Here is a 15602-nt window from a genome sequence, read left to right as displayed (position 1 = left end):
TCGTGAGTTAAAAGTTCATTCAAAAGCTTGTTTGAAATTTGAGAAGTCTTGGTCGCGCGGACTGTCCGGCCCTTGGGGCGGACTGTCCGCGATCCTCCAGAGGGTCCGAGGTTTGACCTTTTTGTGTTGACTCTGTATTCTTTTGCACTGCGGACCGTCCGGGCCTTAGGGCCGGACCGTCCGCAGTCCTGACCAGAGGAAGGTGGCTTCGGGTCAGTCCCTGAATTATAGGCGGACGGTCCGCCTGTGAGGCGCGGACGGTCCGCATGTGTCTAACTCGTTTTTGGACAGGGACTGTGTGTTTTTATTGATTTGTACTACGGACGGTCCGGGGGACCAGTCCGGACAGTACTGTCTCAGGTCGCGGACGGTCCGGGATTTATAGCCGGACGGTCCGCGTGTGTTAACTCCGTTTGATCCGAGGCTCGGGTGTTTGAAATTGCCAGGTCGCGGACGGTCCGACCTTTAAGGGCGGACTGTCCGGACCCACCTTTTGAGTCTGCTCTGACATGTTTCAACGGTCATTATAGCCGTTATGGTGTACGGCGGACCGTCCGGCCCTAGGGCGCGGACGGTCCGCGCGTGCGCAGAACTGCCCCCTTTTGCACATAACGGTTGGTTTTAGATGGGGGACTATAAATAGAAGGGTAGCTCGTGTGTGAGACCTCTCTTGGCATTCCTTGCACACATTGAGCTCATTTGTGATCCTCCAACTCACTCTCTCACACTCTTTGCTTGAGGTTGCATTCTAGTGAGAGATTGAGGGTTCCTAGTGCATTTGCATCATTTGGTGATTCTTGAGGCACTAGGTGGTACACCGAGCAAGCGTCGTTGGCTTGTTACTCTTGGAGGTTGCCGCCTCCTAGACGGCTCGGGTGATTGTCTCCGTCGAGCTCTCCAAGAAGATTGTGGAGAAGCCGCGGTGTTGATTGTGAGGGGTTCGCGCCTACCTCGCCGGAGCGGCAAAGGTGACATTAGTGGAATCGAGGTATTGAGTGATTTCTTGTCCACTTGGCTCAAAGATCAAGTCGTGTCTTGATAGAGGAGCAAGTGAGAGCTTGAAGTCCACCTCAACGTGGATTAGGGGTGATCGGCAAATCACCGATACCACGGGATAAATTTCGGTGTCTATTCCTTCTAGCATTACTTATTGCCTTGCAATTGATTAGTGTTTTGCTTATTGTTCTTCAAGTATTCAATCTCCGTAGTTGTCTTTCATACATTGTTTACTTATTGACACTAGTAAATTTATTCCCCTTGTTGTATTGATTAAAATTTACTTAGTATTGTTGTTTTTAGTCAAAACCGTCTATTCACCCCCCTCTAGCTGGTGTCCTAGATCCTACAAGTGGTATCAGAGCCGAGGACTCCATTGTTTGTGGATCTAATCATCCCGGAGTGGGACAAAATGGCTAGTAACAACAATGTGCACATTGGGAAGCCACCGCACTTTGATGGAAACAATTATGATTATTGGAAAATAAGAATGTCAATGCATCTTAGAGCAATGGGTGGAAAAATTTGGCCAATTGTTAGAGATGGATTTGTTGTATTGAAGGAAGATGAACCATCCGTTAGTGATAATGAGAATATCCTCACAAATGATCAAGCCATGAATGTCTTTTATGATGCTCTTGATATAAATGAGTTCAATCGTATCAAGAATCTCACAACCGCTCATGAGATTTGGGTAAAACTAATGGAAATTCATGAAGGAACTACAATTGTGAAGAGTGCCAAACTATATGTGTGCAAAGGGAAGTTTGAGCAATTTATTATGAAAGAAGATGAGAGTGTATCCGATATGTTCAATCGATTGAATGAGATTGTAAATGAACTCAAAGGACTTGGTTTTAATGTACCGGATGTGGATTTCACACACAAGTTCCTTAGATCACTTCCGGAGAAATATGAGACTATTGTGACAATGCTAGTAAGGAGTGATCTATCTACAACCTCTCCAACCGAAGTATTGGGAGAAATTCTCACTCAAGATATATTTAAGAAGTCACAAGCCGATGCTTTAAGTTTGGCAAAGAAGGTGAAAAATGAATCTATTGCTCTCAAAGCCAAGGCCTCAAAGGCAATTGAAAAGGAAGATAGCAATGATGAAGAAAATGAAAGTGAGAGTGATGGTGACATGGCTTTATTTGTAAGGAAATTCAATAAATTCATGAAGATGAAAAGAGGTCAACCTAGAAGAGGTCAAACATCTAGAAGAAATGCTTTCAATGATAGAAAATGTTTTGAGTGTGGGGAACCCGGTCACATTGCCATGAATTGTCCAAGCAAGAAGAAGAAGGGCAAAGATGAAAGTGACAAGAAGAAAAAGAAATACTATAACAAGAAGAAAGATGGCAAAGCCTACTTAGTTGAATGGGACTCGGATGATAGCTCGGATGATGATGATGATGACACCTCATCCAAGCTTAATGCCGGAATTGCCATCAAGGAAGCTCCCTCACTCTTCTCATCCCCCCATTGCCTCATGGCAAAGGGAGATGCTAAGGTAAAAATCATCACCGATTTAAATGATATAAATGATGATGATGATATCGATGATGTTGATGATGATGGCTATTCATATGATGATCTTGTTAGAATGTTAGGTGAGGCCGATGACTACATGCCCAAAGAAAAAGAAAAATTTAAGGCCTTGAAGGAATTGTATAAAAACCTCCAAGTGTCTTTTGAGGAGCTCAAGACCTCTCACAATGATCTCAAAGAAAATTGTGAGAAGCTTGCGGATGCTCAAAAATCATCTATTGTGCATGAAGTTGAGGTGGTCACTAAGGATGTTGGAGTCACTTGTGACTTACTTGATAGTCTTACAAGTGAACCACTACCTACTAACTCTATTTGTGATAAATGCAAAATTTCTCTCAATGATAATATTGCTCTTGATGAATCAAAAATTATTGTTGAGAATGAAGTGTTAGTGGATAGAATAAATACTCTAACTCATGACCTAGAAAAGGCATATGGTGGTAAGAAGAAATTGGATTTCATATTGGGAAGTCAACGATGTTCTCTTAACCGTGAAGGTCTTGGATATGTTCCCAAGAAAGGAAAGAATGCTTTTGTAAAGCAAAAGACATTGTTTGTGAAAGAATGTGACAAAGTGTGTCACAAGTGTCACAAAAAGGGACATGTTAAGAAAAATTGTCCCAAGTTCAAACATGTATCCTCCACTTGTTTTGAGCATTGTTATGTTCTTTCTCATAATGCAAAAAGTGTTCATGCTAAATTTGTTGGTACTTCAATTGTTGGAAACAAAAAGAAAGCTATTTGGGTGCCAAAGACCTTGGTCACTAACATCCAAGGACCCAAGCAAGTTTGGGTACCTAAAAGAGATTGATTTCCTTTTGTAGGTAAACTACAAGGCGGGAGGGAATCATTGGGTGTTGGATAGTGGATGTACTCAACACATGACCGGGGATATGAAGATGTTTACCCAAATGAGTGAGGAAGATTGCTCAAATTATGATAGTATCACATTTGGAGATAATCGTAAAGGAAAGGTTAAAGGTTTGGGTAAAATTGCTATTTCAAATGATCATTCTATATCAAATGTGCTATTGGTTGAGTCTTTGAATTTTAATTTACTTTCCGTAGCTCAATTATGTGATTTAGGATTTTGTTGCAATTTCACAGTTGAAGATGTTATTATCTCTAGTGTTGATGGTAGCAATCTTAAATTTAAAGGTTTTAGACATGAAAATCTTTATCTTGTTGATTTCTCATCTAATGAGGCAAAGCTCACAACTTGCTTATTTTCAAAAGCTTCACTAGGTTGGTTATGGCATAGAAGACTTGGTCATGTTGGGATGAAGCAACTCAATCGGTTAACCAAGCATGACTTAGTTCGAGGCTTAAAAGATGTGAAGTTTGAAAAGAACAAATTGTGTAGCTCTTGTCAAGCCGGTAAGCAAGTGGCAAATACTCATCCAAATAAAAGTCAAATGTCCACTCATCGACCTTTGGAATTACTTCACATGGATTTATTTGGGCCCACATCTTTTGTAAGTATTGGTGGTAATTCTTATTGTCTTGTGATTGTGGATGACTATTCAAGATTTACTTGGGTTTATTTTCTACGAGACAAATCCAATGTGTTTGAAACATTCAAGTCATTTGCTATATTGGCTCAAAATCAATTTGATTTCGACATCAAAAAGGTTAGAAGTGATAATGGGTCGGAATTCAAAAATGCAAGGATTGATCAATATTGTGATGACAAGGGTATCAAACATGAATTCTCTTCCAAATATACCGCGGAACAAAACGGTATTGTTGAAAGAAAGAATAGAACTCTTATTGATATGGCAAGGTCTATGTTAGCGGAATATAATATATCGGATTCTTATTGGGCCGAGGCAATAAATACCGCTTGTCATTCATCAAATAGACTATATTGTCACAAGCTCTTGAAGAAAACTCCATATGAATTGCTCATTGGTAGAAAGCCAAATATCTCATATTTTAGGGTATTTGGTTGCAAATGTTATATTTTGAGAAAGGGAAGCCGACTTTCTAAATTTGAGAAGAAATGTGATGAGGGTTTTCTTCTTGGATATTCATAAAATAGTAAGGCTTATAGAGTCTTCAACAAAACTCATGGTATTATTGAGGAAGCATATGATGTTGAATTTGATGAAACAAATGGGTCTCAAGATGAGAGTGATAATCTCGATGATGTTGGGGGAACTCAATTGATAAATGCAATGAAAACAATGGCCATTGGTGAAATAAAACCTAAGGAAGATGATGATGAAGATAGTGTGGTTGTCATTCCTTCATCCTCAACTATAAATGAGGAAGATCACCAAAGCCAACAACTCGATGAAACCATGGATACTCATGATCAAGGTACTTCAAGACCTACGGTTCCTCCTAATGCTTCAACAAGCAACTATCAAACGGTATCAAGAATTCATCATTCCATTGTGAAGGATCACCCGGTTGATCAAATTGTGGGTGATATTAGTAAGGGTGTTCAAACTCGCTCTCGCATAGCTTCATTTTGTGAACATTTCTCTTTTGTATATTGTATGGAACCTAACCGTGTAGATGAAGCTCTACTTGATGTTGATTGGGTGAATGCAATGCATGAAGAATTAAATAACTTCGCTCGAAATGAAGTTTGGGAGCTTGTTGAAAGACCAAAGAACCACAATGTTATTGGTACAAAATGGGTGTTTCGCAACAAGCACAATGAAGATGGTGTGGTAGTAAGAAACAAGGCAAGATTAGTTGCACAAGGATATACTCAAATTGAAGGATTGGATTTTGGGGAGACATTTGCTCCCGTTGCAAGATTAGAAGCAATCCGGATTCTACTTGCTTATGCTTGTGCACACAATATCAAGCTCTACCAAATGGATGTAAAGAGTGCCTTTCTAAATGGTAAGATTAGTGAACTAGTGTATGTTGAACAACCTCCCGGTTTTGAGGACCCCAAAAGACCTAACCATGTGTTCAAGCTTTCTAAAGCTCTCTATGGGCTTAAGCAAGCTCCACGCGCTTGGTATGAAAGGCTTAGGGATTTCTTGCTTTCCAAAGACTTCAAAATTGGGAAGGTTGACACTACTCTATTCACTAAAAGAATTGGCAAAGATTTATTTGTTTGTCAAATCTACGTTGATGATATTATTTTTGGATCTACTAATGAATTATTTTGTGAGGAGTTCGGAAAAATGATGTCAAAGGAATTTGAAATGTCTATGATAGGAGAATTGAGCTTCTTTCTTGGCCTTCAAATCAAACAATTGAAAGATGGAATTTTTATAAGTCAATCAAAATATTTGAGGGACATGCTCAAGAAGTTTGGTTTAGAAAATGCTAAGCCTATCAAGACTCCAATGGCAACAAATGGTCATCTAGACTTAGATGAAGGAGGTACTATAGTTGATCAAAAACTTTATCGTTCAATAATTGGTAGTTTGCTTTATATTACCGCATCTAGGCCCGATGTTATGTTTAGTGTATGCATGTGTGCTCGATTTCAAGCTTCTCCTAGAGAGATTCACTTGAAGGCCGCTAAAAGAATTCTAAGATATTTGAAGTATACTCCCAATATTGGTCTATGGTATCCCAAAGGTGCTCAATTTGAATTAATTGGATATTCGGATTCGGACTATGCGGGGTGCAAAGTTGATAGAAAAAGCACCTCCGGTTGTTGTCAATTTCTTGGTAGATCTCTTGTTTCATGGTCTTCTAAGAAACAAAATTCGGTTGCTCTATCTACCGCCGAGGCGGAATATATATCGGCCGGAAATTGTTGTGCTCAACTATTATGGATGAAACAAACCTTATTGGACTATGGAATTATTTTCAAGAATGTGCCTCTCATGTGTGATAATGAGAGTGCGGTAAAATTGGCTACCAATCCGGTCCAACACTCAAGAACCAAGCATATTGATATACGGCATCACTTCTTAAGAGATCATGTTGGCAAGGGAGATATCTCTATTTATTCCATTGGCACCGATGATCAATTAGCAGACATTTTTACAAAACCTTTGGATGAAACAAGATTTTGTTCTCTAAGAAGTGAAATGAATGTGATCGATATCTCAAATGTGACTTGAAGTTGATCACACATGTGTTGTCTTGCATCTCGGGTCTAAGTATGCTTTTTATGCTATTTATTTGGTATTATTTGTGCATTTTTCATTTCTAATTGCCTAGATAGTTTAATTCAAAAATCTTGCATTACTCAATTCATCATATGTATATGCATGCATACCAACACTTGGATTGGTCAAAATGTCCATATATGAGCACCAATTCGGATTCGGAATTCAAAATCAGAAAGTGGATAGAAATTGGAAAAATGAGTATCAGGCCGCGGACCGTCCGCCCATGGACCGCGGACCGTCCGCAGCATCAGGCAATGGACAGTCCGAGCAGCCTCGCAGATTGTCTGAGATCATCAGGGCGCGACAGGGCAGAAAAAGGGACAGAGCCCGCAGACTTGCCAGTTGTGCCCATTCGGTTGTTCTCTCTTGCTCTCCACTCGCTATATACTCTCTTGTGTCGAGTGTGCGCGGACCGTGAAGTGAAGTTGCGTGCGGACAGTCCGACAGCTTGCAGCAACATTCCCTCAACATGTCTTCATCACGGTATCTTCAAATCTTGTGGATTTAATCAAATTTCATCAACTTTGAGATTATTTGGGTTTCTTCTCTGATCTGAAATTGAGCAGTGGGTTTCAAAATCTGATTGGTGGGATTGATAGTTCTTCTCAATGTCAATGCTATGCAAAATTTTGAACTTGTTTGGCTGGGTATTATCTGCAAAAACATCAAATTGAACACTTGTGGCGGCTAGGGTTCTTGGAGTCGCCCCTGGTCGGTCGCGGACCGTCCGCCTGGTGGACGCGGACCGTCTGGGCCTCTGGCGCGGACCGTCCGGCCCCCTAGCGCGGACCGTCCGGACCCTGGCAGAGCATTACCATTCCATTCCTTTTTATAAGTGGCGATTGGTATCAATTATTTATCTCTGGATGTCTGTCACCTTGTTGCAGTGGTTTTGGTGGTCTCCGCAAGAAACTTGCAGGTCGCTTTAAATCAAAGCGCCCTCGTGGCAATGATGATGATTATACACCGACCACTGATTCAGAGGCCCAATCCTCAGCTGGGGGCACTGAATCCATGGATGTTGAAGATTTTCTTCATGTTCATCCAGATTATCCCATTGATATCCAAGGATGGACTTATCCCAAGCGGAGATTTTCTATGGCTGAGTACTGCTCTAGACGGACTGTGAACCAGTATGCTCTGCCATCAGATACCAATATTCAGTTTTTCCACACTCAGCTGCAGTTTGATGTCTTTTGGGGCACCCTGGTGGATACCAACTTTCATAAGCATCAGGTGATTGATTGGTCCTTTTTGCTCAGTCAATCAGTCATGGAGGGTCTCATCCCCAAATTTGAAACATGTGGGTTATATCAGTTTATGGGGCAGCGCACCGATTTCAATGAAATGGCAGTTAAGCAATTCTTGGCTACCTCAGAGATTGATATTGCAGAAGAATCTATCACCTGGATGACTGGCTTCAAGCGGTATTCTGCTTCTTTTGCTGACTTTGCCGCTGCCAACAGTCTGGACTATGGCACCATTTCTGCTGGGGTGGATCTTTATACTGAAGATAATTTTGAGGATTTTGTGCAGTTTTATGAGCCAGCCAGGCTCGATATACCCAGGAGATTTGGAGAAACAGCAGGACTCAGACATCATCCTGCTGTCATCAACAAGATTGCCAGAGTCACCATTCTTCCCAAGAGTGGTGATAAGAGTAAAATTCGAGATAAGTTCTGGAACATAATCCAGCACATCATGAATGGTGAAGTCATGAACATTGTTCTTTTCATGATGAGGCAGCTTAATGATTTAAAGATGGACAAGAATCAAAACTTGGCATATGCTCCATACATTATGGCTCTTATCAAATCCAAGACAAGATTTGAGGGCCCATGTGAGATTGTTCACACTCCCTTCAGGCCTTTTAAGAATGAGATAGGGTTTCTCACCAGGCCACTCACTCCATTCCCAGATGATGAGGAAGACCCTGACTATGAAGGTGGAGCAGCTCCTAATGTTGAGGAACAGCAGATGCCTCCTCCTCCACCTCCTCCTCAGCCTCAGCACTATTGGGAGCCTGCTCCAGGATATTTTGATCCTTATTTTCACACTATGCAGCAAGGGCTGGAGACTCATATTGATACTCGCTTTGAGGGGTTGATGTCACATGTGGATCACCGCCTCGATGACATGCAGTCTCGCTTTGACAGCAACTGGGATGCGCTCAACTCTGAATTTTCTGACTTTCGTGATCAAATTCACACTAATGTCACTGATCCTATCATGTCAAGGCTGAATAATATGCAACAAAGTTTTCAAGATAACATGGGTGCTCTCTCCAGTCAGTTTGACAATCTTTCTACAACTGACAAGATGCATGATATAAGTCAGAGGCAGCAGCAGCTCCAGCAGGACTTTGGCTAGTTCTCCTCCCTGTTTGACACCTTCAGCACTCATTATTACAACATGCATCCTCCGCCGAGTGATCAGTAAGGCCTCTCCTTTGTGGCAATTGATGCCAAAGGGGGAGAGAAGTGATGAGAAGTTGTCAGGCGAGGTGTCTCCTTCAGGGGGAGTTGGTGATTCTATGTGGACACTAAGACCATGCATATGCATTCTACCTTTTTCATGCCGCTTTAGTTTATGTCTTATGCATTTGGAACTTGGTTTGATCTATTAACTCTATGTCGTATGTCTGTGGACTATTATCTGTACCTCTATGTCGTATGTCTGTGGACTATTATCTGTGATATTCTGTGGGATGAACTATGTTTTAGTTCAAATTACTCTGTGTGTGGTTAATCGAGATGTGATTTTAATTGCTGCGCTCACTCTACGAATCATCTCTTGTATGCCTCGATAACCATGATTGTAGGAAAGTCTCCATCAAGCTCCAATATATTATGTGTGTTATATCTTCAACTTCAAATAATCCTGCACACACTTAGGGGGAGCCTTTCTTGCATACTGAGTTTTTATTTGGATTTATCTATCTCTTGGACAGAACTTCAAATCAAGATAAGTCCTATGAAACTCATCTCCAAGATCTATCTTATACCTTAGGTATGAGAGGGATTTGGAGAAACTAAAACTTCTCTTTAATATACTATGTGGTGTTGTCATCAATTACCAAAAAGGGGGAGATTGTGAATCATCTAGGCCCCTTTGGTAATGTTTTGGTAATTAATGACAACTACTTGTGGACTAACGATTCTTGGAGAAATAAGAATGCAGGGTTGGACCACATAGAACAGGAAATGTTGAAGAGTCATACGCATTGGTTGTGGATCAGATGAAGGCAAAGGTATAATATAGGTTTTACTTTTGCCGGTCTTGAGGAGTTTAGAGAAGATACCTGACCGGATTAGTAGGCTAGATAGCCGTACTATTAAGAGGGGTCAATGACTTAGATCTGTGTAAAACTTAGTGCCTCATAGAGCATCAAGTAGTTGCATTTGCATAAGGACTAACAACGCTTCTCATTTCGTGAGTTAAAAGTTCATTCAAAAGCTTGTTTGAAATTTGAGAAGTCTTGGTCGCGCGGACTGTCCGGCCCTTGGGGGCGGACTGTCCGCGATCCTCCAGAGGGTCCGAGGTTTGACCTTTTTGTGTTGACTCTGTATTCTTTTGCACTGCGGACCGTCCGGGCCTTAGGGCCGGACCGTCCGCAGTCCTGACCAGAGGAAGGTGGCTTCGGGTCAGTCCCTGAATTATAGGCGGACGGTCCGCCTGTGAGGCGCGGACGGTCCGCATGTGTCTAACTCGTTTTTGGACAGGGACTGTGTGTTTTTATTGATTTGTACTACGGACGGTCCGGGGGACCAGTCTGGACAGTACTGTCTCAGGTCGCGGACGGTCTGGGATTTATAGCCGGACGGTCCGCGTGTGTTAACTCCGTTTGATCCGAGGCTCGAGTGTTTGAAATTGCCAGGTCACGGACGGTCCGACCTTTAAGGGCGGACTGTCCGGACCCACCTTTTGAGTCTGCTCTGACATGTTTCAACGGTCATTATAGCCGTTATGGTGTACGGCGGACCGTCCGGCCCTAGGGCGCGGACGGTCCGCGCGTGCGCAGAACTGCCCCCTTTTGCACATAACGGTTGGTTTTAGATGGGGGACTATAAATAGAAGGGTAGCTTTGTGAGACCTCTCTTGGCATTCCTTGCACACATTGAGCTCATTTGTGATCCTCCAACTCACTCTCTCACACTCTTTGCTTGAGGTTGCATTCTAGTGAGAGATTGAGGGTTCCTAGTGCATTTGCATCATTTGGTGATTCTTGAGGCACTAGGTGGTACACCGAGCAAGCGTCGTTGGCTTGTTACTCTTGGAGGTTGCCGCCTCCTAGACGGCTCGGGTGATTGTCTCCGTCGAGCTCTCCAAGAAGATTGTGGAGAAGCCGCGGTGTTGATTGTGAGGGGTTCGCGCCTACCTCGCCGGAGCGGCAAAGGTGACATTAGTGGAATCGAGGTATTGAGTGATTTCTTGTCCACTTGGCTCAAAGATCAAGTCGTGTCTTGATAGAGGAGCAAGTGAGAGCTTGAAGTCCACCTCAACGTGGATTAGGGGTGATCGGCAAATCACCGATACCACGGGATAAATTTCGGTGTCTATTCCTTCTAGCATTACTTATTGCCTTGCAATTGATTAGTGTTTTGCTTATTGTTCTTCAAGTATTCAATCTCCGTAGTTGTCTTTCATACATTGTTTACTTATTGACACTAGTAAATTTATTCCCCTTGTTGTATTGATTAAAATTTACTTAGTATTGTTGGTTTTAGTCAAAACCGTCTATTCACCCCCCCCCCCTCTAGCCGGTGTCCTAGATCCTACAACCACGACATCGACCTTGCCCCTATATGTGTCCTAACTATAGTCGTCTTGTCTGTCTAGCGGTTGTTCTCCATCTCCTCCATGATGCAGCCATGACTGACAGACATCCCCCGAGGCTCCAGGCCGTCAGGCGACAGTGGCTAGTCGTTGAGGTTGCCCACTATAAGGCATAGACGCCTGCCACTTGGCCACCTGTGCCATGGTTGGTCGACTACATGTTTCTGCTACCCTACGCTCTTGGCTTTCTCCGCTATGAAAAAATTATTAAGATTCAAGAGCATGATATTTTGATATGCTATATTGAGTGGACTATGTTTGTAGACATTGAAGACGGATTTTTAAAGCATATTCAAGGAATAAGAATTTTCAGACGATAAATTTGTCTCACAATCAAAACTTACGAGTGGTATATATTGAATATTGTATTTATATATTTTGTACCTACTTATTTGATGTAGGTGTTTCTTTAAGATTGAAATTATACTATGGTACTTTATCATATTAAGTATCGATTATATCATTTAGTTATGGCTAAAAAAAGTTAGTCTTATCTTATTAGCCCATCCTTTGATCTATTTCTGGATTCGTCACTGAATATGTCTCTCTTCTACGCTCTCCTCCTTTTATTATAGGTTGCTTGTTGTGGCTGCCGCATCGAAAGTGTTCGACGAAATGAGATGGGGGGGGGGGGGGGGGGAGGAATCATGTGGGAGGGATGTAATTGCCGGTGGTACTCCACTACTTTTCTCAGCAAGAAGAGTGTCCGGGCCACCCTTGGGCTGTAGTTGGGCCAAATTTGTCTCGTGCTGGGCTTGCAGTACATCGGGCAGGGCCACATTTGGGTAGCTTTAACGTCAACGCTCCGACCGGTGGCGACGTGGCGTGACTGACATGCCGCGGTCGCAGCTGACCCTGACCCATGGATGGATCGGGCAGGACAGGAGCAGGGAGAAACGATAACGACTAGTGCGGGAGCCCGCGGCGAGTTGGCTTCCAGCTCACGTGATCATTAATGGGGAGCGGCAGACATTCAACGCCTTCGAAGCGATAAACAACGCCCGGAAACCGTGGCGACCCAGGCAGCGGTCGGCCCGGCGCCCGCTCGCCGCCGTGGACAAGCTGGAATCTCTTGGGCTGCGTGGCCGCAACCTTTCCATGGACCGGAGGGCCGCACTTCGATGCTATTTATTTATTTCTCAGGTCTCACGGCTCACCTATTATCATGCCATTCCTAGTAAAAGTTTTATCATAAGTTAGTACGGTACATATTTATTAAATGGGATCACACGTCAACATATTTGATGACATGACACGGTATTTATAATAAAAGATATAGAGAGAGTTTAATGGAAGGAAAGATGATGGATAAAACTTAGGATACATGATTTTATAGACTATGTGTCAGTTTTAGAAACCGTAACCGTGCGATGAAACTTCCACCGTTAGTGTACAAAAATACTGTTATTGACACTAGTATACTTAGTCATCAATCTAACTAACCACAGTATACGGCACCGACATGGTATGTACTACAGGTATACCTGCGAGTATACGAGTCATCTTGAGTAAAACATGACGCGACGAACGTCCACGTGCGCACCGGCCGGGATGGCTATACTATACGTCATGTACTGCCGAGAGGATATATAGCGAGTTAATTAGTGACAGTGTGATTTCAATTGTTCCGTCGGTATTCCGCTAGCTAGCGCTAACCACATGGACATGGCCGGTCGCAATCCATCAGTAGCAACTGATGAGGGCCAGTAAAAAAGAAAAGAAAAAAGTGAGAGCACCGCCTATGCGGCTTATTTTGACCTCGATCGGATTAAACTAAGCAAAGCAACAACGACCTCGCAACGAGAATGAGGTGCAGCAGGTAACAGGTGGCGCTGGGCTCGCGCGGCTTGGACGACCGAGTGCACCGGTGAGAACTGAGAAATAGGCCGTGCGTGCGTCGTGGCTTGTGCAGAGAAAGCGCGCGCGTATAAATAAATAATAAAATGGAAGCATAGACCCCCCCCCCGGCCCGGCCGCAGAGGGAGGGAGCGAGCGGAGAACATGAGGGCACCTTTTCCGGCGCCTTGTGTGTGCGTGTTAAGCTGCACAACCGCGCACACACACATGACACATGCATCTCGCGCTCGCTCTAGTAAACTTGTAGACAGGATACAGCTGCTAGTAAGTAAGCTTCGTTCCAAGAGGAAGATGCCACCAAGCTCGTCCGTCGATCGCGTATATATGAATCCCACGACGACGCACGGCTCCGTTTCAGCGACGGAGTTTGTATTTGTATATAGCATTTGCTCAAAATAAACAAGGAGTACGTTTGCCTGGCGCACCAACAAGGAGTCTGCACTGCGGTGCTTTAGTTTATAAAATCAGCTGGATCGGAGTCAAATTAATTCCGTGGTCATAACGTCGTTGTAGCTAGTGCGCTCTCGTATTTGTCGCGTAGACCTTAGCTTCTCTCCTTGACTGTTTCGTATGGCGGTGCGCGTGCGCCACAACCAGAGCCAGTTTCGTACTAGTACTAGGCATGCATCCAGACAAGACAAGTGATGTTCCGTCATCTACACGGAAAAAGAAGGTCCGTGCATTTCTGCATTGTCACTGACACCCATGACCCTCCAAAAACCGCAGCGCAGGCCGGCGCACCAGCAGCAGCAGCAAACAAAAAGAAAAAAGAAGGTTTTCAGCATATATACTAATACTCCGCCGGAAGCCATCGGGTCAATCGAAGGTTTGAAGCAAAAGCATGCATATGGTTCAGAACTTGAGTCTTCACTCTTCAGAGAAGCGCTTGCATGCACTAGTGACCGATCGAGAGAAATTAGACCTGTGTGATCCCCCTCCGAGCTCCGAAGTCAGCGCAGTGGCAAAGCAACACGTACGCAACGAAACGTGTACTTAATTATTCCTCTCTGATCTCTGGAGTAACAAATGAGTACATTACAGATCGAATCTCTTTTTATACTTTTGACGATGAAGGCGTCCAACATGCATGCCAAAAACTGAGAGAAGAAGAAGAAGGGAAAAGAAAAACAAGAAGAGCTTCTAGCAGCAAGCTACACTCCTAGCTATCTGACTGAATGCGCTCTCATTCAACTTCCTTTCTCTCTCCTCGCTCTCGGAGCCAACCCGACCAAGGTACGTAATCGCCACGAGCGCGGCGGCGGAGGAATAAAAGAAGCAGAATCAGAAGCTCTCACGTACGCCGGCAGTCGTCTCGTCGCGCCAAGCACCGCCGTCAGTCGTACGCACCTCGCAATCTCGTTCACCTCGTACCTCCAGCGCGCGCATCCGCCGCCACCTCTGCTGCTCCAACGCACCGCGCGCGTGCGTCACATATATATGCACGCACGCAACGTCGTCGTTCCTGCCGATCGATCTCGCTCGCGTCACCTGTTAGTTGTGCAAGGGGTTGGAGCCGGTGGGCACTTTCCTCTTGCTGTCGTCCGTCCCGAGCGTGCTGCCGTCGGCGGGTGACGGCGCGGGAGCCATCGTCGTCGACGTCCGCAGCGGGGCCGTCGTCGTCGTCACCACGAACGCCGACGACGCGCGGGCGGCGTCGACGGCCGTGAGGACGGTGGAGCCGAGCAAGGAGGAGTGGACGAGGACGGCGATGAGGAGCCACGGCGCCCCGACCACCACCAGCCCGCCGCCCGCCGCCAGCCTCACTCCCCGGGCCATACTACTATATATCTCGGACGACTATAGGGCCGGGGACGACCAGCTGCCAGCTGTGGCGGACCACGTCAACACCCACCACCACAGTGCCGCCGCAGCTCGCGCGCGCGCCGGCGAGGAGTGCAGTGCAGTGCAGGTGCACGTCGTCGACGGGGAGAGCGGGCATGCACGCAGCAGCTGGGGTGGGAGTGGGACGGAGGAGGCTCTATCTGGGAGGAGGCGTGATGACAGTGCGTGGTGGATTGCAGTTGGACTCGCTCGGTTTATTGTCGCTGATCCAGCGCCAGATGTGTCTTCGGCCAGTGCGTGGTATAAAAATGGAGAGGCGACTGGGGGATCTTGTTACAAAACAATGTAATATATGATCAAGACCCATCCAACCGTTGATTCTACGGTTATTTGATCCAATGGTCTGATGCCCTTTGTACACATGTATATATATAGAGATCCCTGCAATAAACAGAAGACACCAGTCATTTGTCTCATTCGCTCTTG

The 15602-nt window shown here is 44.6% G+C and overlaps 1 protein-coding gene across 1 annotated transcript; it reads right to left on the bottom strand.

Annotated features, from left to right (window-relative positions):
- Nucleotides 1-14317: 14317 nt before the first annotated feature.
- LOC115066720 (uncharacterized) lies at nucleotides 14318-15353 on the bottom strand. Its single transcript, NM_001370990.1, has one exon. The coding sequence runs from the start codon at nucleotides 15108-15110 to the stop codon at nucleotides 14826-14828; it is 285 nt and encodes a 94-aa protein (NP_001357919.1). The 5' UTR covers nucleotides 15111-15353; the 3' UTR covers nucleotides 14318-14825.
- Nucleotides 15354-15602: the final 249 nt, after the last annotated feature.

The sequence above is a fragment of the Zea mays genome, chromosome 9 (assembly GCF_902167145.1).
Source record: "Zea mays cultivar B73 chromosome 9, Zm-B73-REFERENCE-NAM-5.0, whole genome shotgun sequence".
Classification (NCBI taxonomy): Eukaryota; Viridiplantae; Streptophyta; class Magnoliopsida; order Poales; family Poaceae; genus Zea; species Zea mays.
This window is presented reverse-complemented; position numbering and strand designations above follow the sequence as displayed.